The 23,394-nt window shown below is 39.2% G+C and overlaps 1 protein-coding gene across 15 annotated transcripts in view; it reads right to left on the bottom strand.

Moving 5' to 3' along the window:
• Positions 1-23,394, bottom strand: part of ADGRL2 (adhesion G protein-coupled receptor L2) — a 538,071-nt gene that overhangs the window by 56,928 nt on the left and 457,749 nt on the right. For all 15 annotated transcript variants that reach the window (XR_012905938.2, XM_075936335.2, XM_075936334.2 and 12 more), the window contains 2 exons: positions 11,097-11,206; positions 4,691-5,491 (listed from right to left, as the gene is read on the bottom strand). Coding sequence is in view for 14 of the 15 variants with exons in the window: in XM_075936335.2 (XP_075792450.1) it covers positions 4,691-5,491; positions 11,097-11,206 (911 nt within the window). In the remaining variant the exon portion in view is untranslated. The remainder of the gene's footprint in view (positions 1-4,690; positions 5,492-11,096; positions 11,207-23,394) is intronic.

The following is a 23,394-nucleotide window of genomic DNA, read 5'->3' as shown; positions in this document are numbered from 1 at the left end:
GCTGCATGTGAAGGCGCTAGCTTGGTCCCTGTTCCATAGTTCTCTTTTTATTCATCAGACCAGAATTTTCATTTTCAGAATGAAAAGAGATCCGTGGAGCAGAGGTCGACCTAGAGCCTTCGCGTGCGGCTCCCCTGGGCTGTTTAATGCAGAGCGGTAGCTGGGGCGGTTCTGCTGTGAATCAGCATGAGCCAGACTGAGCGCCATAACTGTCTTCCCTTGTCAACTAATCGAATAGTTGACAGAAAATCTATCAACTATTCAATTAAGGAAATAATTGCATTTTAACATCCCTATAATTGGATAACTGGTTGGGTAGCAGGCAGCTCCCTGGAAGCTGGTGCACATTGGGATTCAGCATTTAAACTTACTCCCAGCAAGTATAAGCTCTCACCTGCCGCCCTGCTCCTGGAAAGTCGGCTGTCGCTCCCTGGGAGCTAGACCATTTGGTTAGCCAATAAGCTCATGCTAATCGGTAATCTGTTTAAACTAACAATGAGGCTTTCTCTGACTAAATGCTTTTATCCAAAGTCCAGCAGGTGAACAGTTCACATTTAGCCAGATAGGTTGCTCTGGTGTAGGGCTTTCTTGCTGTCTATGGGTCCTGCTGGACACTGGCAGAGTATGGCAGCTCCTCCGCATTTAGCATGCAGTAGCCAAATCATCAGGTGCAGCACTACCAGGCTTGGAGGCAGAAGACTGTGATGGTTCTGAAAAAGCAGGTCTGGCCTGAGTGGTGAGCCAGAGCTGGCACAGCCAAGCCATCAGAAGAAGGATGACCACCTTCAACCGGATTTTCCTGAGGACCTTGTGGATCAATGGTTATGGAGGAAGAGGCAGGGAATAACTACAACAAGGACCTCGATCATGGGAGCAGAAAGCATCTGACATGCAGCCTCTACCAGTCTCCCCCAACTGAGCAGAAAATGGGACATTTCATGTTCTCCTTGGACATGAACAGATCTACTTGGGATTTCCCTGCTTGTGGAAGATGAAGCTTACGACTTCTGGATGGAGCAATCATTCATGGCGAAACAAGAATGCCCTACTGAAGTGATCTGCCAAAGTGTCATGTCTGTTGGGGATGTAGACCGATGTCAGACACACCAGCAGGGACCTTAGATGGACATTAAAGTGACTTGAGCATTGTATACAAACAAAATATAAGTTTAAAGGGCTGTCTTCCTTAATCCCTCTATGACTTTATATTTGTGTAAAGGGTATTCATACTAGGAAGCCTCTCTCCCTCTTCAATGTACTATTTCTTTTAACTATGGGGAGCTGGTTTAGGGTACGCTTACACCAGTGGTCACCAACCAGTAGATTGGGCTCTATTGGTAGATCTTGGAGCCTCTGACAGGTGATCCTGACTGGTTTGGCCAAGAGGCTATCAAGCACAGCACTTCAACTGCCCCTTCCCCCAACTGCTGTGCATCTTTTGCCCTTTGCCTTGGAGCTGCCCACCAGGAGCCTCGTGCTTGCTGTGCAGACCAGGGAAGAGAGAGGAGGGGCGCTGATGTCAGGGTGCCCCCCTCCTACCTTGTATTCTATCTCCATAGAACGGATGGGGGGCACAGGGCTTGGGATGGAGGGAGTTTGCTGGCTGTTGTTGAGAGTGGTGTAGGGCCAGGGTAGGGGTGAGCCCGCCTTAGCCCGACAATACCACTACCTAGGAGCCACCTGAGGTAAGCAGTGCCTAGCTGGAGCCAGAATCCCAAACTCCTGCCTCAGTCACGAACCTCCTCTTACATCCCAAGCCCCTGTCCTAGTCCTGAACCCCTTGGATATAAAATTCCCTTACACAGTCTGTACCCTGAACCCCCTCCTCAACCCCAACTCCCTATCCCAGGCCTAGCTTAGAGCCTCTCTCACAGTTCAAATCCCTTAGCCAAAGACCACAGCCTGTGTCCCAACCCTCTGCCCCTGCCTGGTGAAAGGAAGGGAGGATGGGGGGGGAGGAGGGAGTGAGCAGGAGTAGGGCCTCAAAGAAGAGGCACAAAGCAGGGGGGCAAGGGTATTTGAGTCAGAGGTAGATCCTGGATTGCACTTAAATTCAAAAAGTGATCCTCTGCTTAAAAAGGTTGGAGACCACTGGCTTACACTGCAGCTGAGGAATTTTTCCCAGCATGAGTAGACAGACTCATGCTCTCTAAAATACCCACTGTAATCAGGAGCAGCCTGGGCAGCAGATGGGACAAAGTTGCTCTGAGCCCTAAGGGACAGTCTAGAGTCTCTAGACTGAGCCACTGCCCAGGCTAACTCTGGTTATACGGCTATTTCTAGCATGTTAGCTAGGACGTGTCCATCTACCCAACGAGCTCAGCTACAAGGCAGACATGCTTTTAGACTGAAGGAGACTTTTGCCAAGTCTACACTGGCACTTTACAGCGCTATAACTTTCTGGCTATGGGGTGTGTCCCCCGATAACCTCCTCCCTCCCACTGCAGCAAGTTACAGCACTGTAAAGCACCAGTGTGAGCCTCGTAAAGGTGGTTTACATAGAGCACTCCAGTGCTCTCCTAGGACTCATGCCATGGCCACACTTTCAGTTTAAAGCCCAGCTATGGCTGCGCATTAATCTGTTAAGTGTGAACAAAGCCTAAATGGAAAATGTTTATACACACACTAAGGGTTAAATATGCATAAATAAAAGAAACTATTTTGTATATATGCACATTCACATGACTTCTGTGTACTATAAGTACATAGATTTATTTGTATGTCTGTAGTCTGGGGCGGATATAGGGCAGAGCGAGCGGGGCGGCTGCCCCGGGCCCCGCGCTTCAAGAAGCCCCACGCATGTGCCGTGGCGCCACCACGCATGCGCTGTGGCAAAGGGGGGCCCTGTGAAATTGGGCTGCCCTGGGCCCCGCAAAATGGTCATCTGCCCCTGTCTGTAGTAAAATAAAATTCAAGATAAAAAAAATACACACTCACCACCTTCACTAAACTTAGAAATATAACAACATAATTACACACATTCACAAACCACTCTAAAAATTTTCTAAAGATACCTTCATGAATAAACAGTGAAAACTTTCTGACTTACACTGGATTCTATATAAGGATGAGAAGAGTTTCACTAGCAAAGGGCTCAAAAAGCTTTTTACTCCCTTTCAAGATCTTGCTTCACTCACTTTTTCTATACAGTGAGTTAAAGCTTAGCTTCTGCTACACACTCAAGGGATCTAACTCTTGTTTGTCTAGAGCTGCATCACTGAAATAAATACTACAGCAGTTGCCCTAGTCCCATGAATTACATAGAACCAACATTGTTGTTTTTCAACTGACTTCATCATTTTAAATGTCTTGCAGCATCAATTTATAACACATAATAATGTCCCCCTTCCTTCCTCCCAAAAAAGTGCAACTAACTAAGGCCTGATCTACAGGTGGTTTTTTTACCAATTAAAAAAACAAAACAAAATAGCTATGCCAGTACAACTGTTAGTAAGTATGCCGTAATACCAGTATCTTATACCAGCACTGCTTGTTCTCCTTCCTGCACCAGGAATAGCTATACTGGTAAAAATCACTTTTATACCAATATAACTGAGTTCACACTACTGCGATGGTACCACTTGGACAAAATTACTATAGCTGAAGTGGTACAACTTTTGTGCATCGACTAGGTCTTATTGTAAGAATTTCTGAAGTGAAAAAAGTTAGTAAATGTACACATTAATAACATGAGAAGTGCAACATTTGTCTTCAATACTAAAGAAGCTTGACAAAATCCGGGTGTTCTCCTTGCCAAAATGTTCCATACGTGACAATTCTTCATGCATTTACTGTACCTCTGCGTGGTAAGTAGTGTTCCCTGTAAGCTGTGCACTTGTGCTGACACTCAGGAGAGATTCTAATGCCACCCAGATGATTAGCAGAGCACTCACAGCTAGGTTTGTGTTTCTTTGGGTGGTGCACATCCGCATATGCCTCAGTGCACATAATATAATTTATTCTGCACAGAGATGGAAAAAATCCACACATGGATAGAAAAGATTAGGGGGAACACCGGGGGTAACTTCTGGTTCATACTTGTGGAAGTAATTTCTTATGAGATCTGTGTCCCAAAAGGTATTGGGAGGGGGTGAATTGATTGACATAGTTGTGGCTCATTTCAGACTGACTGCAATTATTACAGATTTACCTAGAAGACTAATGTATAATTAATTCCACAATGTCATAATCTGATAGATAGATGTTGGATAATCTTCTCTAAACAGATACTGGAGATGGTGCACGCATGATAGAAAAGCTTTAGAACATGTATACCTGGCATTACATATTAACCCTATCAGTCCCCCTGGGATCTCTTAGCACTCATCTCTCTCAAGTGCTGGTACCGAGATGTTAAAAGATCTTTATGCACATTGTAATCAATTTAAAAGTCAGGAAGCACAGCACTAATGCTTACAGGTTTCTGGTTCAAAATAAATGAAATAAGCCTTATTTTTCAGCAATTCCTCTAGTACAGGTGACACAAAAACCAAGCATTTAATCCCAATAAAAAAAATCTCTTGTGATTCAGCACTACAAAGCAGGCACTTCTATGTGTATCAAACCAACATAAATAATACTGCCAATGGTACTGAGTAGCAAAGAAATCCTCCTTCCTATCTGACAAAATCAAGGTCTAGAAACAAAAATGATGACGCAAGTGGACTGTAAAGTAAAAGCAAATTCTTACCTTGGGCAGGGTCAGGTGGGCCAAACTCTAGAGAGTATCGTAGAATGAAGTTGTTGTTCCATACATACAGGTGGTTATCTCTTGGGTTGTAATCCACTGCAGCAATATACTGGTACTGATTGGGGAAGGGAACGTCTATATATTCTCCTCTGCTTAACCTGGTGTTGTAAATGTAATCAATTTCATTCTTCCCAGTTTCACTTTCATTGTCTTGATACACTGATCGGACTACATAGAGGACTCCACATATCATAAAAGCATTGGATGCTGCCCGTTTGTCATATGTGGTTTCCCATGTTGCTTCAAAGCGAAGAGTATATGGATTCAATTGGCTAATAACTATCATTCCATTGTTTTGTTCCGTAGCATAAATTACCCATAAACCATTTTCATCAACTGCTAAATCAATATCAGTCTTTCCTCCCCATCTGTATGGAGAAGTGTCATGATAGTTAGCATAATTGATAATGGCCTCTCCGCTCTTAATTCTAGTCCTCAAGTCAAACTTTACAATGTTCCTGGTTCTTTCTTTGTTAAAAAACACAGCACCATCATACACCACAAATCCAGTGCCATCCACTCGATTTGGAAGTTTGTAAGTTGTCTGTTGTCGTCCATTTTGGAAGTCCTCTAAAGAAGCATACTCTATCAAAGTATCAGTGCGATATGGAGTCCATGGCATGAAGTATATTTTATCTGCAGCCTGGAGAGGATCTTTACACCAAGCTCCTGCCTTTTGTTCAGCTTCATATAAAGACGGTGAGTCCACAATTGCTTTCAACGTCCCCGGGCAAACAAAAACTAACAGTCACAGAGAGAAGTAAGACAAGAATTATGTCAAAATAAAACATTCATGCTACCAAATAAAGGCTAGGTTAGTCATAGTGACTGTGTCAGGAAGAAAAGATTCATTTTATTTTATAATAATTGCAATTATCACTCTTTATCGTCCACTTTTCTTAAAGTTACCATGTTCTTATTGTACCAGTATGCAAAGTTGATGGGAACTGTTTTCACTAGTATAGACCAAGGCTCAATAGCACGCATATACATCTAAAAATACAGAGCTACTCTTGTATTTTCATCTTAGACTTTAGTGAATATAGATAGCATTTATGCTCCAGAGCTTTTAACTGGTGTAGAGTAGTGTGGTAGGTCATTTCAGTACAAAAAAATCACATCAAATTGTTTAGAACTTTAAGAAATGGTGAGGCTGAAAAAGGAGGTGCCTCAATAAACAAATCATCAGGTATATAGAGAAAGCAATTAGGAGCAGAGAAAACAAAACACAACCAAAGCAATGAATGAAACAGACCAGGAAACCCTGTAATCAAGGCATGCTATGGAGAGGGTTCTGGAAGCCAGGCAAGATGACATTATTAAACAGGAAAGTACCCAAGGATGATACTAAGAAAGGGAAAGAGAGAAAGCAAGGGAATATCCCCTCCAGCCCAAGTGCTTCAGACACTATATCCCACCACCTACTTTAAGCAACCAAGTCTCTTTACTGCAAACAGTCCACTTCTTTATGAGGTGTACTTATGAGATCCTGCTGATTATCATAATATCAGAGTGTCGTGGGTAGGGGAAGGGAGGAGGTTAACATCCATAAGGCACATAACAAGGAGCTGGGGTTTGGACTGTGTACGTTATTTACCTTTTTGCTCCACTTCTATTTTAAGCATCGGAAGAAAAATAAAAAAGTGCAAGGAAAAAAGAAAGAAGATTAACATAAATTGACTATTAATCTAAGATTAAATTAGTAACAGAGGCTACATATAGGGAGAATAAGAACTGCACTATATTGGATAAAGAGAAACAGACAACAGGAAAACCTAGCAGGAGAAAGATTCTAGTTACATAAGTGAACATGGATCAATCATTTTAGTAGATTAAGGAGGCAACACCGATATGTTGGCATGTAGTTTCACTTAGTGAACCTGAATAAATAATGAATGACTTCACTAACGCATGATATACATTCCCTTCCCAAATGCAATGCATATTCCTATCAAGTTTTTTAATTATATATTAATATATATTACACACAGGATAAGAGAGTGAGAAAGTGTATGTGCGTATGCGTGTGTACACACATTCGATGTATGGATATGGACATGTGCTTATAATTCCCCTCATCAGCATTCTGTTTTTCTTCCTTGTAAATGAAGCAGCTCATTGCCTTTAGTTTTCATTGGGGCTTTTCCCCCCCCTGAATGTGAATCTTGAAAATACTGAAACTTCTCAGTCTAGAACTGCAAAATCAGAGTAAAAAGAACAAGTAAAAATATCTAGAAGGAAGAAGCAAAAGCACAGTAAGCAAGAAGAAAAGAGAAAAAAATATTAACATTTAGCTCATTCAAGCATTTTCCAGCATCATCAGCTAAGCCCGAAATAGCAAGCTAGTATGTAAAGACAGTCACACCAAGCATTGAAACAAATACCATCTCCACCACCAAACATACCATCAAAGGGAAGTGCTTCATAAAACAAACCTGATTAGCAGAGTTGTTACATTACTGAAGCAATTCTTTCCCAAAGAAGTTTAAAGGAATAGATTATGTAGTTACATGAAAGGTGTTACAACCAAAGTTCAGCTAGTAAATAGCCTCCCAATAATTACTAGCTATAAAAACCAGTTTCCACTGACAGTGTGCTTTTGAAGTATGTTCCTTCAGTTTCAATAAATGACTTGGACAATGCCATTGTACCACTCCTTCATAAATCTATCAGTTGATACAAAGGAAATGTATCAAAACTATCTGTACAGCTATTTATCTAGGAAATGTATTTATTTCTTTCATAAAAAGTTGTGGGGGGTTTGGTTTCATTTAACAGCATTACCTGTGTTATTTGTGAGAAAAGCACTAGTTAAACACATATAATATTTTTCAGGGGACAATTTAGAATGTTTTTGTTAATGTTTCAGAAATTAATAGTATTTTTCCTAGCCTTGTTCATTAAAATATCTTCAGATAACAAACTTTTTTTCTTGCTCTTTGTAGTTGTGGACTTATCAAAGTACACAGAACAGAATTTTTAAGTAGTTACAATTCTGCTAGTGACTTTCAGATGATTCCACCTGTGAATTATTATGCATGAGCTTATTACTCAGCAAAGAGGAATATGGTACCTGCTTAGAATCAGTAATAGTAGGGCAGTTGTGGAAAACATAAATAAAAAAAATCATTAATGGCATGTCTGCTCTGAGAACATTTGTGTACAGCTGTACGTTTTTCAGGGACAGATGGGCTTACTGAAGTAATCAAACACTTCAAAGTCCAATCAATACACAGAGAACAAAATACTTTAAAAAATGTTTTCCATCGAATTCCTGAGTCCAAATAAGGCTTAACATCAAATTTCATGCATAGATGTAGAAAGTAGTGCTTCTGATGTGCTTATTAATCCTACAAGGGCTGACTTCTGTTATTCAGCCAAAGTATCAAAATATATTATGCAGCATAATTGAGAGAAATGTCAAGTAGGGCACTCTCCGTTTCTCTGTAATTCAATCAATAACATTCTTATTTTAGGATAAAGCAATACATAGCAGATTTGTTTAGAATCCCATTTTTAATGGAGATTCACCTGGGCATCCCCAAAGATTGTTTTAATCGAAAAAGATAAGAAAAACATCAGCAATAGATTATATGAATTTTAGAGGCAAGAAAAACAAGCTTCTGATAAAGGATTTCATTATGAAGCTCATGAGCACAGAACCCAGGGAGCTCTAGGCATATGCATGGTCAGCAAGGTAGCTATGTATTTATGCATGTCAGCAAGATGTGGAGAAGCTAGTATAATAAACATTGTACAAGGATGAGACATTAAATTCAAAGTGTGAGAGAGAGCTATAGATATTTACCACAAAATCCCACACAATCAACCATGTTTACTCTCTCATGGATAGAATGGAAGTCACATGAGATTTCTTTTTTTTTTAACACAATCTTGTGATAAACATGGCGGGGGGGGGGGGGGGGCGGGGAATTAAAGCGATAGGGGGAAAAAGACCAGTTCAGAAAAATAAGATCAGGAACCTCTTTAAAAAAATGTTTGAAAATGTAGGGATCTGTAATTTCTTTCCTCACCTAGACCTCCAAAAGGCCTAGATGACCTTTCTGAAACACTTCCTAGGGGATCTCTCTCTTATGCTGAGCCAGCTGCAATTTGCAAACCTTGCGATTTCAGGCATTCTACATGCCAGCACTCTGTTTTAAAGTGCAACAAAGGGCCCAGAGCACTGATTCAAATAGAGCACAGCCCAGTAGGGAGAGAACACAAGAACTGATACATGCATTTTTGTGGGGCATCAAACAGAAGTAGTTTTGAAAATACAAGGATAGATGTTGGGAAGTGGAAAGAAGGAAGGTAAAAAATTGGAGTGAGATATCACAAGGTGAGGATAAGCATATGAATGGTACAGCTTATGTGAATTGATTCATCAAACCTTCTGGGGGCTGCCAATAACTAGGATAATTCCTGTGATACCGTTGTAACTACTCTTGATGTCTCCACTCTGCAAGCTGCAGTTACAACTTCACTTTAAGAACAAAATTAAGTCTAGAATAATTACTAACACAGAATAATTCAAGAGGAGTGTCAATGGAATTAAGCAAAGCAAACATTTTAAAGAATAGAACAGCTACAAGTTAGAGTTCAGCGTAGGCCCGTAGTGGCACTATACTTCTCATAACTGAAAAAGAAAAGTCCCTGTAGATAGGAATACCCAATCAGTAGAATATATCCACACTTGTCTCCCTAAAACAGCACAAAAAATTGTTTTAAAGTTTGATAATTGCATAATACTTTTCTCTATAGACTGGCCTACTGGAAGTGGTTCCACGGAAAAATAACCTCTTGGCATTTGATTGACCTCATGGCTTTGGAATCAGATGCACTGCACTTTCTCTGGGAATTTGGGAACAGAAATATTGCTAAAGTAAAAGTGACTTTAATTAAACAAAATAATATTGGTTAGATTGGGACAAAACCCCTCAAAGTGGGACAAGAAGAAAGGTTACAACGAGTCACAAATATTACACACCGGAGGAACAGTACTAAGGAGTAGTGTATAAAGTAGGCGTCCAACCTACAAAGGGTATAGAAAAAAATCACCCGTTTTACAACGACACAGAAATACACAGCAGGGATGAAAACAAAATGTGACTGTGTTTGGCCTTCAATGGATGCTGGATAAAGCTAATGTGGTGAAGCAGTATGGTGCACTTTTTGATTTAAGAAGTTTGCATTTCAAAACAATGTGCAATAACCAATATGGCCAGTTTTGTCATGGTTTTACTTATGCCAGAACTCACCCCCTTGTGTTCTGATGTGTATTTTCTGCTATTTTAGAGGGTTTTTGCATTTGAGACAAGTTTAGTTTAGGTTTAGGTTTGAGATCAAGAATATCAATCATAACAACTGTAACAGTTTATGAAACAATCACTATATTGCTAAACTGCAGGTATGGTCATTTCTCTGTGGAATTAAAGGAGAAGTCACTCCAAGGAGTGACCTTTGGAGGAAATGAAAACAGCTGAAAGTGTTGAATCATCAGTCATTTTAAAAACTCAAACACTCTTCAGTTACAAAAAAGAAATATTTTTTTCATTATTGTGCAACAATAGTTAAGATAATTTTTAATTTTTAAAACTACTGATTTCTGGCATTAGAAAGCACATTGTGCAAAACTGCTGTAGTGCGATGGACTACTGATTTTTCATTCTTAGTATTAAATTTTAAAATATTCTTTTTGAAGGATTATTTCAAGTCATGAAACAAATTGTTTTATTTATGTTGAAAATGTCCATTTCTTTTTCTTGTGTTACTAAGAGACATTTTATCAATTTATTGATAAATTATTAATTCTGAATTAATGTGCACTTGTGAACGTGCTCCTAGACCTGGAAGCACCAAGCTTTCTTGCAAAATTTAATAATAACTGAGACACTTGTTTCTAATATCTCAGTAGTGTGTTCTGTCATGTACCCAAAGTAACATAAACAAAGGAGGCAGCCTTTCAAGTTGATAAAGAATAAAATTGAAGACAATTCTTTCTTTAGAAAACTGAGAGCCAAACCAATTTGTCAGCAACTGGTATTGGGCAAAAGAACAAATTTCTATCCATCCTACTGAATAGCTAATTCAAGTTTGTTTTCTTGAAAAACAGTAGCCTTAAAAGCCAAACACTTAAGAACACAGACAGACACTTGGCCAGCATCACACTATGGCTTCCTTCCACACTTCGTGAAGTTAATTGGAGGCCCTAGTCTGTAAGTGCTCTGCATGCAAAATAGTTCTGTAGGCCATAGACATATGCTTCTTTTGCATGTGGTAGTGCTCCAACATTAAAGTGTAAAGGCTGGAAAAAGTGAACAAGGGCAAAAAAGTTTATACTTACTGTAAGGAACACACTCATATTGAACTTCAAGGTATTTGTACGTTCCAGGACAAGGATCAGGAAACACATCTGATCCAGTAACAACTATACATTGTGTTCGGTTGTTGCACCTATAAGGGGAACAAGAAAGCAAGGTAATTAATTAAGATTTTAGTTTACAAGTTTATACTAAAATAGCGTGACACAGTGCAGCAATCTCCCTTTATGTTTGGGCAACTTAATATTAGATCAGTCAACATCTATAAATGAAGTGTCCAGATAATTATTTTAGTTCAAGCTTCATAACCTTATATTAATGTTATTCCTAATATTAACTCATCCTCTTTGACTGAGGTAACTACCCCACATTGGCTTCATACTGATATTCAATAAAGCATGTAATAAAATCAATGTGGAGTACTGTTTTGATGTGAACATTAAAATAACAACCAGCAACCAATCTGAATAGTTTTGATGTAGTTTTGCTTATGCCAGAACCAATTATCTTGCTCTTTAGATACTGTGCTCCTGAATGTTTCTGCATCTCAGACAAGCTTTATTTTCTGCACCAAAAAAGGAGTTCTGATTTTAGTTTGAGCGGTTACTACCAGTCAAGAGCATTAACTCACACTCATAAAAGTTTAGGGAACAAACAATGTACTGCTAAACTTCCCATTACAAAAATGTCCATTTCTCTGTTGGATTACAGGAAGTAGGAGACGTCTCTGCAAAGAATGACCTATTTTAAAACAACAGTTAAAACCAGGGCTGGATGAAAACATGCTGAGGGTCTAAACTATGTCGAATTTAAGAGGTCCCATATCAAAAATATGCTTTGTTCTAACCGAAGGGACAATGAAAATAGAAATAAGAAGTTTTATATTTGCATATATACCAGTATATAGGTGAGGATGCAAATAAAACTAGTAATATTTTTTTATTTAAAGGTCCCTCATAATCTGAGACCCTAAATCAGTGTCTCAATCTTTTTTAATAGATTATCAATTAAAAATTATAAGTACCCCCTTTTCCAAATATATATATATATATATATAAGTACCCCCAGTACCTAAAGTTTTCAGACACATAAAAAAATTTTCTACCATTGTAACACATTTGTTTAAACAACTTAATTGTAGCAGGACGTGCGATTAAATTTTTGGGTGTAAAAAGTACAAAAATAATAAAGCGCTGCAAAACTTAAATCAAACTTTGTGTAACCCCCACACTTCTCTCGAGTACCCCTAAGGGTAATCGTACCACTGGTTGAGAAACACTGCCCTAAACTGTAGCTTATTTAGCTTGTGCATAAATCTGGCACCGGCTAAAATTGCCAAATCCATCAGAGAGTTGTTTAAACTAAAATACCCTTCAAGAAATAAAAAAGAACTGTTTTTATTAAAAGGTCACTTTCTGAACATACTAAATTATGCCATGGGGCACAACTTTGCACAAAACATCCATGGAACAACTGTGTTTTATATTATTTTGTACAAAACATAGTAATGGTTAAAACTAGCAACTTTTTTATACTGTTATTCATTTTTAAAAATGTAGAGGAGATATTACAGTGGCATTTGAAAGACAACAACATAAGGTAACTTCACCAGAGCAAGTGAAAACTTAAGGAAATAAACGAAAACATCTTATGTGTCCTGTGAAAATAAACAGAAAAGTAAAAGGTCAGACACAGTTTGGTGATTTGACTGATCTTCTCATGGGTGAGTTTTGTTTGTCAGTAAACTGAATGAAAGGAAGCAAGAACTTAAAATAATAGTCTTGCCTTTGCATCCACCTGTTTTATCAACTTCTCTATTACTACTACTTCTTACACTCCTGAATACCAGGACCCAAGTTAAGGTATCCATCTTGTCCCAATGCTTTTCCACAGCTGTCCACTGCAAACACGTGTGAAATCAATTTCTTCTTTAATCCATAGCATCTCTAAATTGGTAAAGCAAGTATAACTTAAGAAATCATGGGGACTTATTTTTGTTATTTGTGGACTGTACAACTCAAAAGGCGATGCAGAACTGGGTGTGTCCCATGGAACCATCCATTTTCCTTGCCAAGTAAATCCTCACAAGCCCAGATTCTACTGACTTCACCAGTGTGCCTTTTGAAGCAGTAGACAAATACATTTTCCTCTGAGTATCAGAAAGATAGTGATTATGCACAGGACCAGGGTATGGCCAGGATTTTTTCATAGCTTGTTGTACCACGAGTAGATCACAGACTATGCTGAGACTTCCTATTGCCTCCGTGCTGCCCCACCTTCCCTCACACACACATCTGCCATGCTGTTGATGGCTGCCTGCCTCATTCAACATGCATCCTGATTCTCTTGAATGAAAACCAGAGACGCAAGCTATTGCTGCTCAGAGGAGAAAGGCAAGGCAAGGCCTTTCACAAACTACAATGTATGTTGTGTGGAGAACATGTTACACTGTGTGGTCTATCCCAACTCGTACCCCATCCCTATTGGCCACTGAGTCACAAAGAGGTAAAGCACCGTGTAAAGAACTACCGTGGGGAAATATATAGTTAAGGGACAATGTTGGAGAACATACAGGGTATGTCTAGACTACATGCCTCTGGCTACCCGGCATAGGCAAAGGAGCGGGGATTTAAATAATCCCTGCTTCATTAAAATAAACATGGCCGCCGCGCTGTGCCGACGATCAGCTGATCCGGCACAGCGCGGTAGTCTAGACGCGGATCAGTCGGCTGGGGAAGCCTTTGTCAACCGATCCTGTAAGCCTCGTTTCAAGAGGCATAAGTGATTGATCGGCAAAGGCTTCCCCAGCCGACTGATCCGCGTCTAGACTACCGCGCTGTGCCGGATCAGCTGATCGTCGGCACAGTGTGGCGGCCATGTTTATTTTAATGAAGCAGGGATTATTTAAATCCCTGCTTCTTTGCCTATGCCGGGTAGCCTAATCTACATGCCTCTGTCGCCAGAGGCATGTAGTCTAGACATACCCACAGTGTAAATACCTCTGGCCCTTAGTGAACTCTCCAAATTGGGGTCTTCCTTGTTCTCTTATGCATTGTGTAAGGGGCTGGGGAAAACAGAAAAAGGAATATAGCCTAAACCAGGGGTGGGCAAGATATGGCCCACAGGCCGCATCCAGCCCGCCAAGATGTTTAATCCACCCTGCAGCCTGACCCCGACTGGCTTGGGTGCGGGGATCACATGAAGTCTCCTGCCTCCGCCATGGGCACATGGCACCAGAGGGAACCGCCAACTATTCAAAATAGCTGGCAGTTCCCTCTAGGGCTGTGTCCAGACTCCATGCCTCCGTCGACGGAGGCATGTAGATTAGCCAGCTCGGAAGAGGGAAATGAAGCCGCGATTAAAATAATCGCGGCTTCATTTAAATTTAAATGGCTGCCCCGATCTGCCGATCAGCTGTTTGTCGGCAGATCGGGAGAGTCTGGACGCGATGCCCCGACAAAGAAGCCTTTCTTCATCGACACAGGTAAACCTGGTTTCACGAGGCTTACCTGTGTCGATGAAGAAAGGCTTCTTTGTCGGGGCATCGCGTCCAGACTCTCCCGATCTGCCGACAAACAGCTGATCGGCAGATCGGGGCAGCCATTTAAATTTAAATGAAGCCGCGATTATTTTAATCGCGGCTTCATTTCCCTCTTCCGAGCTGGCTAATCTACATGCCTCCGTCGACGGAGGCATGGAGTCTGGACACAGCCTAGGTGTCATATGCCCCAGGAGGGCGAGGCAGGTGTGAAACACCTTGTGTGTTCTCTGGTCCTACAGGGGAAAGTGCAGTCTCCTCCCCCACCCTGCCAGTGGCTAGAGGGAACCACCCCTTCCACCTGAAGCCCTGCCCCTTCTACCTGAGGTGTTGCGCCCACCACCACTACCAAAATGTGTGAGGTGGACCCTCCAACAAAATTATTGCCCACTCCGGCCTAAACTCTACTGAGGGACTGATCATGCCAAATTTGTGTCAGGGGTGTGTGACCTCGGCCACACGTCCTCTCCCTCAAAAACGGCCTACCCAGCCTCCCATCATCATGGCAGAAAGAGCACCTGGTCCCAACCTGTCAGCGCTGTGACTTTGTGCTCCAGATTGTAATGCTTGGACTGAGGAGTTGAGTCCAACCAGTCTTACAGCACTAGATCTGCAAGGGTGGGCATTCCTATCTGCCTCCCAGCCTCCCACACAACCTTTTCACCTTCCATGGTCATCCAATTTTGGATTGCGACCCATGGGTTGAAAAGCCCTTTATTCATCTACTTCTATACCAGCACAGTGTACAGCCGCTCACTGGGTTACGACTATCTCCACTTACGACCATCCGCACTTACAACCAAAGCGGTAGTATATGTGGATCCGAGTTACGAATGGCGATCGGCGCTTACGAACAGCGTGGTCGCCATGTAACTCTATGGGATCCGAGTTACGAACACTTCAAGTTACGGACCAAGTGTTGGTCCGTAACTTGTTTATAACTCGGGGAGCGGCTGTAATTCCAAGACATACAGATAGACAGCATGGGGAAATTGCACTCTTGCTATCTGCTTTCAGAAAAATGGCAGTATTCAATCTCTAGGATGGGCTTTCTTCACTTAAAAAAAAGTGCTGTCTTTATAATAAGTTATCAATATGAGATCCTTTCTAACCACCACTTCTTCAAGTATTTTTTGAAGAAAAGAAAGGGTTAAATACTAGTGTCTTAGACATAATTTTATGGAGAAGAGAAATGCAGTCCAAGTCTATAATGGCTGATTTGATCATTTATGTGTTTAGATTTCTACAAAAAATAAAAGGGGTTATATATCACAGGCTGTAGGTGCCTCTGCCAAAAATGCCAGAAGCAAATACAATCACACAGGTTACAAAACTCTATTATTAGACCACTATTCTGTGACTACGTCACCATTTTGAGGTGCCATGAGAACTGAGTGATACACAGCCAAATTTTATTACACTATTAGAAGCTCTGCATCTATGTTTCTCTGTCTTGATCTCTCTTCCCTCTTACCTGCATGCTGGTTAAACAGTTAAACCCGGCTGAACAAATTAAACCTTATTCTCAAAGTTGCTAGTTCATGTGGATTTTCAACCTCAAATAAATATGGAAATAAAATTACTGACAATTTGTAAAAATGTATTAGACACCATTAGAGAAGAAACATCATTAATAATTAACCTGAAGTACATTCATTTTAACCAATGGTGCCTTTTCTAACCAGTGTAATATTGGTTTGGTTCATCTATTTAAAATTGTTTAAGCTATAGGCAAGCATTAACATTTGCTTAGTTTCCTGGAATGTGGGAGTGCCTGAGTGTTCTGTACACCTACATTTGTAGTTCTCTTACATATTTTCCTGATGTTCATTTGTGATGTACTGTGCTGGAACTTTTGATTTTGGATATATCCCAAAATTCTTAATTTTTAACAACACATTAGGGCTTTTGAAGATCCCTTAAAAGTTAACAGACTTAACCTCAGGCTTTGTCTATACCACCAACTTACATAGAATGTCCATGCCTCGAGCAACATAGGTGTACAAACCTTACTCCCAGAAGATAAAGTACACTGATGGATGAAGCTCTCCCATCCCATCCCTCGTCTACACTGGCAATTTACAGTGTTGTAAATCAGTTCTCAGTGCTGTAACTCGAGGTGGCTGCAGGATCACAGTGCCAGCGTAGACACCTCAATTGTTTGCTGCTTTGTAACTTGCCTGTCCCATAATCCTTCCAATGGCCACTCTGCTTTGAACTTGGCTGGCTGCTTTGCAGGCATGTGTATATCCCATTTCAGAGCTCCATTTTGGACAGCCAGCATACTGTGCTGATCTACTCCAGGACAAAGAACACACCATTTAGATGGAATGATCATGCTGTTGAACACAGAGGGGCAGAGAGGGGTGTGGGTGTATGTGCTTGCATGTACACATGCCTGTGTGCACGTGCTGTTCCTCAGGATGGGCTGTTTCCTGCTGCTCTCTGAACTCACATGACAGTATGCTGGTGTCCCCCAAAACATTCTGCTTCCCTCCCCTCACATCCCCACACTCCCTGTCACAATTTTCCCCAATTCCCCACATTTCAGCTGAAAAGCAGCTGTCAATGTAATAGGATGACCATGGAGCAATGGGATTGAGGAATTTTTATCATGTGATGCTGGCTGCCCCATGCAACATTGTAAACCCTTCTCAAAGCAACCTGCAGCCAGTTGCACAGTGGGATAGCTACCACAATGCACTGCTCTCTTCTGTGTTGCAAGAGCTGCTAATGTGGACATGCTTCCCCATCACAAGGAGCACACTATGGACACACAACAAGTGTTTCCCTGCAGTGTTCTGTGGGCAACGCGGTAACTGACATTATATCTGCCAGTGTAGACAAGGCCTAAGTGCTGCAACTGAACTGATGGAAGTGCAGACAAGCTCTCAGTGTAGCTTCATCTGATTTCGGACTAATATCTGCTAAACACCACTTGTACATGCAATTCCTGCTTTTTTGTCTTATGTTAAATACATCACAATGAAAACAAAGAGAGGAAATACTACACATCCTTGTCACAGCTCCAAATCAATCCTCATTATCTCACAACAGCAGCAACAAACAAAATCATTACTGCAATTCAGAAATTTGGAGACTACATTTTGTTCTGCTCAACATTACATAAATATTCCCCGCAACTCATTAAAGAACCTTGTGACGTTTTAAAAACAAAAGACGAGTCCTCAAAATGGACTCTTAAGAGTCTGATTCCCAGGGCACATGACTCACCTGCAACTTCCACCGGCTTCCTAGGGAAGTGAAGTTCACTTTTATTATTTCATTTTACTAACTTGTAGAAGACTAAGTAAGATGTTACATCAGGAGTTAAGGATGATGCTCTAATTATTTTCTAGTTTGTTAAGAAAAGATTTAAAAGAAAAACACTTTTAAAATACTTTATCTCCTGGGAGTAAACCCTACTGCATGTTGAACATTTAAGGATTTTTCCAATGAAAAGGAATAACACTCATTTAAATTTTCAACATAAAAATTTATATAAAATATTATTAATTTCCAAGAAACATTAATTGTAGTATATAGAGACTGTTACACTAAACAGTTAAGGCTTAATGGTAACATTTTAGGCACCCACAATATTTACCAAGACTTATGAAACAATGAATTTGTCATGTATAAGCAAATGAACTTGATTTGTGAAAGACTTTCTATAAATGCTATGATGACTAATTTGTAAAAACCGAGTATATGAATTAAATTTGAAACCCTAGTTATAGAGAGATTAATTGCAGAGCTGAAAGAATGAATATCTAGCCTGTTATGTTAACAAAGGCAAGAATTTTCGAAGAGGAAATGTTAAGTAGTGCAGTAGGCCGGCTAGAGTATAATGTTAAAGCATAATTGTGTGCTCTACCATTGTCTTTTCTAAATCATTTCAGTATGAATTAAAAGGTTAAATTTTCATAATACAGAGATGTCACTTACATTCATCTGAAATCAAACATAAAGTTAAATTAACAGTTGCAGAATGATGCTGAACTCTGTTCACCTCAGGAGAATGAGTGTATACAGGTAGGAATGGCCCTTTCACAAATGAGATAAAAGTGAGAGAAAATGGTAAATGAAACAAGTGGCAGTACGGCTGAAGCAAGTACTTTTTACCCACCACATATCTATCCCTGTACTATTGAAGTTACCATCAATGTGTTCCGCTTTAAAGACAGACATACTTTCCATGCTAATTTGTTTGCATTTAAACTCTAATCTTGACTTGTACAATTCCCAACAAATTGCTTCTGCTTTTCTTTTGATTATCTTATGCTCATTATTATAGTTTACCAAGTGCAAAGTATGGAGATGAGATTCCTTGTGTAATCTATTGTGTGAGGTGTTTTAATCAATAGTCTTATTCTGCTGATTAAGCAGGGGCTTCTGTTTTGGCAAGATAACATTAGTTTCTTCTGTCATGCTCCAAAAAGCCATTGGGAACCTTCAGCAGATCATTAGATATGCTACAATAAAGCTTTCGTACATTCTCTTTTCTTCCCTAAATTACTTCTTCACTGTCCTATCATTCCCCGTCACTGTTGGCATTGCATTATTATTACAGCTCCCCTGAAACTTGCACTAGAGCTATGTCTCCAGGCCATAGAATGCCATTTTCAATTGAGGCTTCTGCTTGAAAATATAAATTAAGAAAATTTCATTATCTCCTGCCAGGGGCCATTATTCACCACTGTTCTAAGGAAGATTAAAAATGCAAAATCTGCGGACTTGAACAAATACTCCAGCATTAAAACGAAAAGCTCAGTATATTATAGCAGAACCTGAAAACTGAAGTAGCACTGAAATTGAGAGTCATACACTGGCATGACTTTAACATTAGATGGCTCACACAAGCTGAACAAGAGGCAGATCATATTTAAATATAATCCATACAGTTCCTTTTAGTGGTTTCTTGCATAAATATAGAAAAAAGTCCCATTTAACAACTTATCTTTCCAAAGCTTTGTTTTTGAGCACATAATCTAACAAGTATAATAATGTACCATAAAAATTAGTGTAATGTCAAAGAGGACAAAAGTTCAGGTCAAAACTCTGAGGTTATTAGATTTTTGTCCATGTATTCTTAATTCTGGATGTTTTTGTAAATATAGTTTTTATTAAGTAAATATGTAATACTGAGAAGCCATTGTCAGTACACACATAAAAAAATTAATTGACATAACAAAATAAAACTATTTAAAAAATGTTTTGACACTCAAAGTCAGATTTCTTTGTGCTTTACTCTGATGACAAATTGATTAAATACTTTCAAGTGCTCTATCTTGCAAGATAATACGTTCCTGCATATTGCCTATAGCGGCTTTGTTTGCATCCACTTGAGGGATGCAAACAGGCTGAGTTGTAGCACTAGTCGCTTCACATGCTGCTCCTGCTCATTTGCCTAATGTAATAAAAACTGGATGGGGGTGATGGATGTGTTATGGCCAATGTAGAGATATATTCCACACATTGCAGTGCAACAACATTTTCTTAAATGAAAAAATTACTGCAGACCCAGAGCCTACCTTTAGTGATCCTCCCAATGGGTCTGCAACTTAGGTGTCCAATGGACTTGCATTTTCACATGCCAATGACTGTGCTGACTTTCCCAATATTATTGTGTGAGGTATGTGTATATACACAATATTTTAGAAAAAAAATAAAATATAAGCATTAGCATTATTTTAAATAAGAAGAGGGATGGACTAATATTTAGAGAATCTGACTCAATTCAGCAACTCTCAAACTTTAATTACAGCTTCATCTGTCATTTATCCACACTGCCTTATTATCCTCAGCTGTATAATGGGAATGTTAATTTAAATGAGTTGGCCAGCATATTCTGGGGATAATAGACATTAATTGAGACCGTGAACCTGCATGAGTTTACGCACATGATTAACTTTACATACTGTACATAGTTTCATTACAGTCAAGGTACTATATGCAGTCCCCCAGACGAGTCTCAGTGAGTAGAGTGACAGATATTGACTTCCTAATATCTCTGAAAATGTCAAGCATTATTTAAGTCCATTTTTAAGCCTTAGGACATTACATAGAAAGCACATATGTAAAGTAGAAAGAACATTATATTCCTGGGATCCAAATTTTAAAAATACATACACTTTACTACATACTAGGCATGATACCTACACAGCTAGTAAACTGATCCTACCCTAATCCTGAAAGAGAAATTGTAAAGAAAGCAAGCCCCAAAGACCCTAGCTTTTGCTTTGAGCTAAAGTGTAAAAAAAAGGTGTGCTGTACTCATTGTCACAAGATTGATGTTGCTATAGAAACAGTAATAATACAAGTCAACACATGGAGGGAGGGTGAACCTCTCCCCTGCCTGCAAAACACAACCCTCTGATAGACTGATATGTGACTGCACACCGGCTTTTTAAAAGTACAGTATGCCACACTCCTCTGGTCTCCTTTGGTTGCAAGCTACTAACCCCTAAGATTATTCTTTTCAAGAAAATAGCATCCACTTGAGTCAACTCAAAGGGGAACCAGAATCAGACCTGCTTTCATGTTGTTTTTAGCAATCAGAAGAAAAATGGGAGGCGTATATACACGTATGAAAACAGAATTTGTCCCTTAGCAATTAGCTTAAAAATTAGAGATCTTTCTGAGTCTTAAACCACTACTAAGGCAGTCCAGAAATTGATCTGTAGACTCACATTGCTGGTTTCTCAATCTACATGACTCTTTGGCCAGTCTAAATGAAAAAAACTTTTTGAAAGAATACATATGTCAGGGCTTTTTTTTCGTTTGAGACTGTTGATTGCTATCCACAATTCTGACACTATTGGGTTAAGAAAAATAAAATACTGATGATTTCTTGAGTCTTACTAATTACTAAGTAAACATAACATTAGGAAGCTAAATGCTCTTAATTAATATGGCAAAAGGAGGTGTTTCATAATAATGCTTCCATTTGTCAGAAAAATATTAAGTCATAATTCATAAGAAATGTCTGTTGCCCACTGCATTGTAATCTTATAGTATTCTTAGGCTTAAAACCGTTAAGAGTTAACAATTGTTCTGAAGAATAAACATTTGCATTTGTTATAAGAAAAAGTGCATCTCCCACAATCTTCTTCATAGGATTATCTTTTCTGGTTCAGTATCAACAAAAAGTATTAGATTTGTATGATGAAGTAAACCTCATATTTCTTGATTTCAACCTCACACTTTTAATCATTTTTAACGTGTCGACCCAGATGCTTTTTAGTATTCACGTTTTCAAAGTTTAAAACAGCCTAATGTTAGAAAGAGGAAACTTTTAACTATTTTTAATTGCTCATGGATAATTTATCATAGATTATTCTTGCTACAATTTATTCCTATATTAGTGCTTTGTTTATTGGTATGAATTCCACTATTATAGGAACGCTATAAACTTGAGTCAATCAGAATATGAGCTCAAAAGATTTTCACATATTACACCTGTCCCTAGTTCCTCTGTTTTTTTTGTGGTTTTACCAACGTATGTTCCGATATTTCATAAATGTTTCTCTCCACCTTGCTGCTGTGGGAAAGACATGTTAAAATAGAGAATACTGATTATCTAACTGGCTATGTTCTACATAGGAGATACAGTGAAACTAACTATGCACTATGGCTGTGTCTAGATTGCATGGTTTTTTCAAAAAAAGTAGTCTTTTTTTTAAAAAAACTTCACCTGAATCTAGACTACAGCCGCGTTCTTTCAAAATTAAATCGAAAGAACGTGGCTTTTCTTTCGACCGCGGTACTCCTCATTTCACGAGGAAGAACACCTTTTTTCGAAAGTGCTCTTTCGAAAAAAGGAGTTCTTGAATGCAAACAGGGCTTTTTTGAAAGAGAGCATCCAGACTGCCTGGATGCTCTCTTTCGAAAAAGCGGCTCACTTTTTCGAAAGAAGAGGTTGCAGTCTAGATGCTCTTTTTCGAAAGTATCTTTCGAAAAAGCCCCTTTCGAAAGAGGCTTGCAGTCTAGACGTAGCCTAAATGCAGGTAGGTATACAAAGATCATGAAATGAAATAATTCCTTTTTCTTTAATCTTGTCCACATATAGTAATTTTAGTTGCTACTTATAAATCTAATATAAAAGATAAATTCCTGGTCCTCAGATGAATAATGATTTTAAGTAGTCTGTATTACTTTTATTTTAGTAGGCTAAATTCTTGCAAAGAATTCTAGCCATGCATGCAAACAAAAGACAGGAAGTGGAACAGGATGAAGAAGAAATTGGCAAAAACTGGATAGGGTTTCAGCTGCATTTGTGGCTGAGCTGGGAAATTGGAATAAAAACACATATATGTTTATTTTACTTTATCTGTTGAAAGTGATGGCACAGCATAAGGAAAATACCACTGTAAACTTGGTAAGGGACAAACATAAGCATAAAATAAACAGACCCTAGTTAACAGACCCATTTCATCTCTAAAAAGAAGTAAATAACATTGTGTGCGCTTTCTAACTATGTAAACTTTTACAAAATTTCATTATAAAAGTTTTTGAGTAATTGAAACAGATTATCCACATTTGCTCTTTTTCACAGGTGCTGAATAATTTTTGTCACCATCTTTTTTTTCCAACTCTTTTCGTCTGGTCTATGGGGCAAGTAAGCTGATTTAAATAATAAAAAAAGAGCAACACCTTTATTTAGATATGCAAGTGGAGATATATTTAGGCTAATATGTGTCACAGAAAGTGGCAAAGTTTCAGGTGCAGGCATTTTCTTTTGGAAGCTATGCAGGTTTTAGAAGAGGATTTGGTACTAATGT

The sequence above is a fragment of the Pelodiscus sinensis genome, chromosome 9 (genome assembly GCF_052426305.1).
Source record: "Pelodiscus sinensis isolate ZL-2025 chromosome 9, ASM5242630v1, whole genome shotgun sequence".
Taxonomy (NCBI): Eukaryota; Metazoa; Chordata; order Testudines; family Trionychidae; genus Pelodiscus; species Pelodiscus sinensis.
The sequence above is the reverse complement of the archived record's forward strand: the minus strand, read 5'-3'. Positions and strand labels throughout refer to the sequence as shown.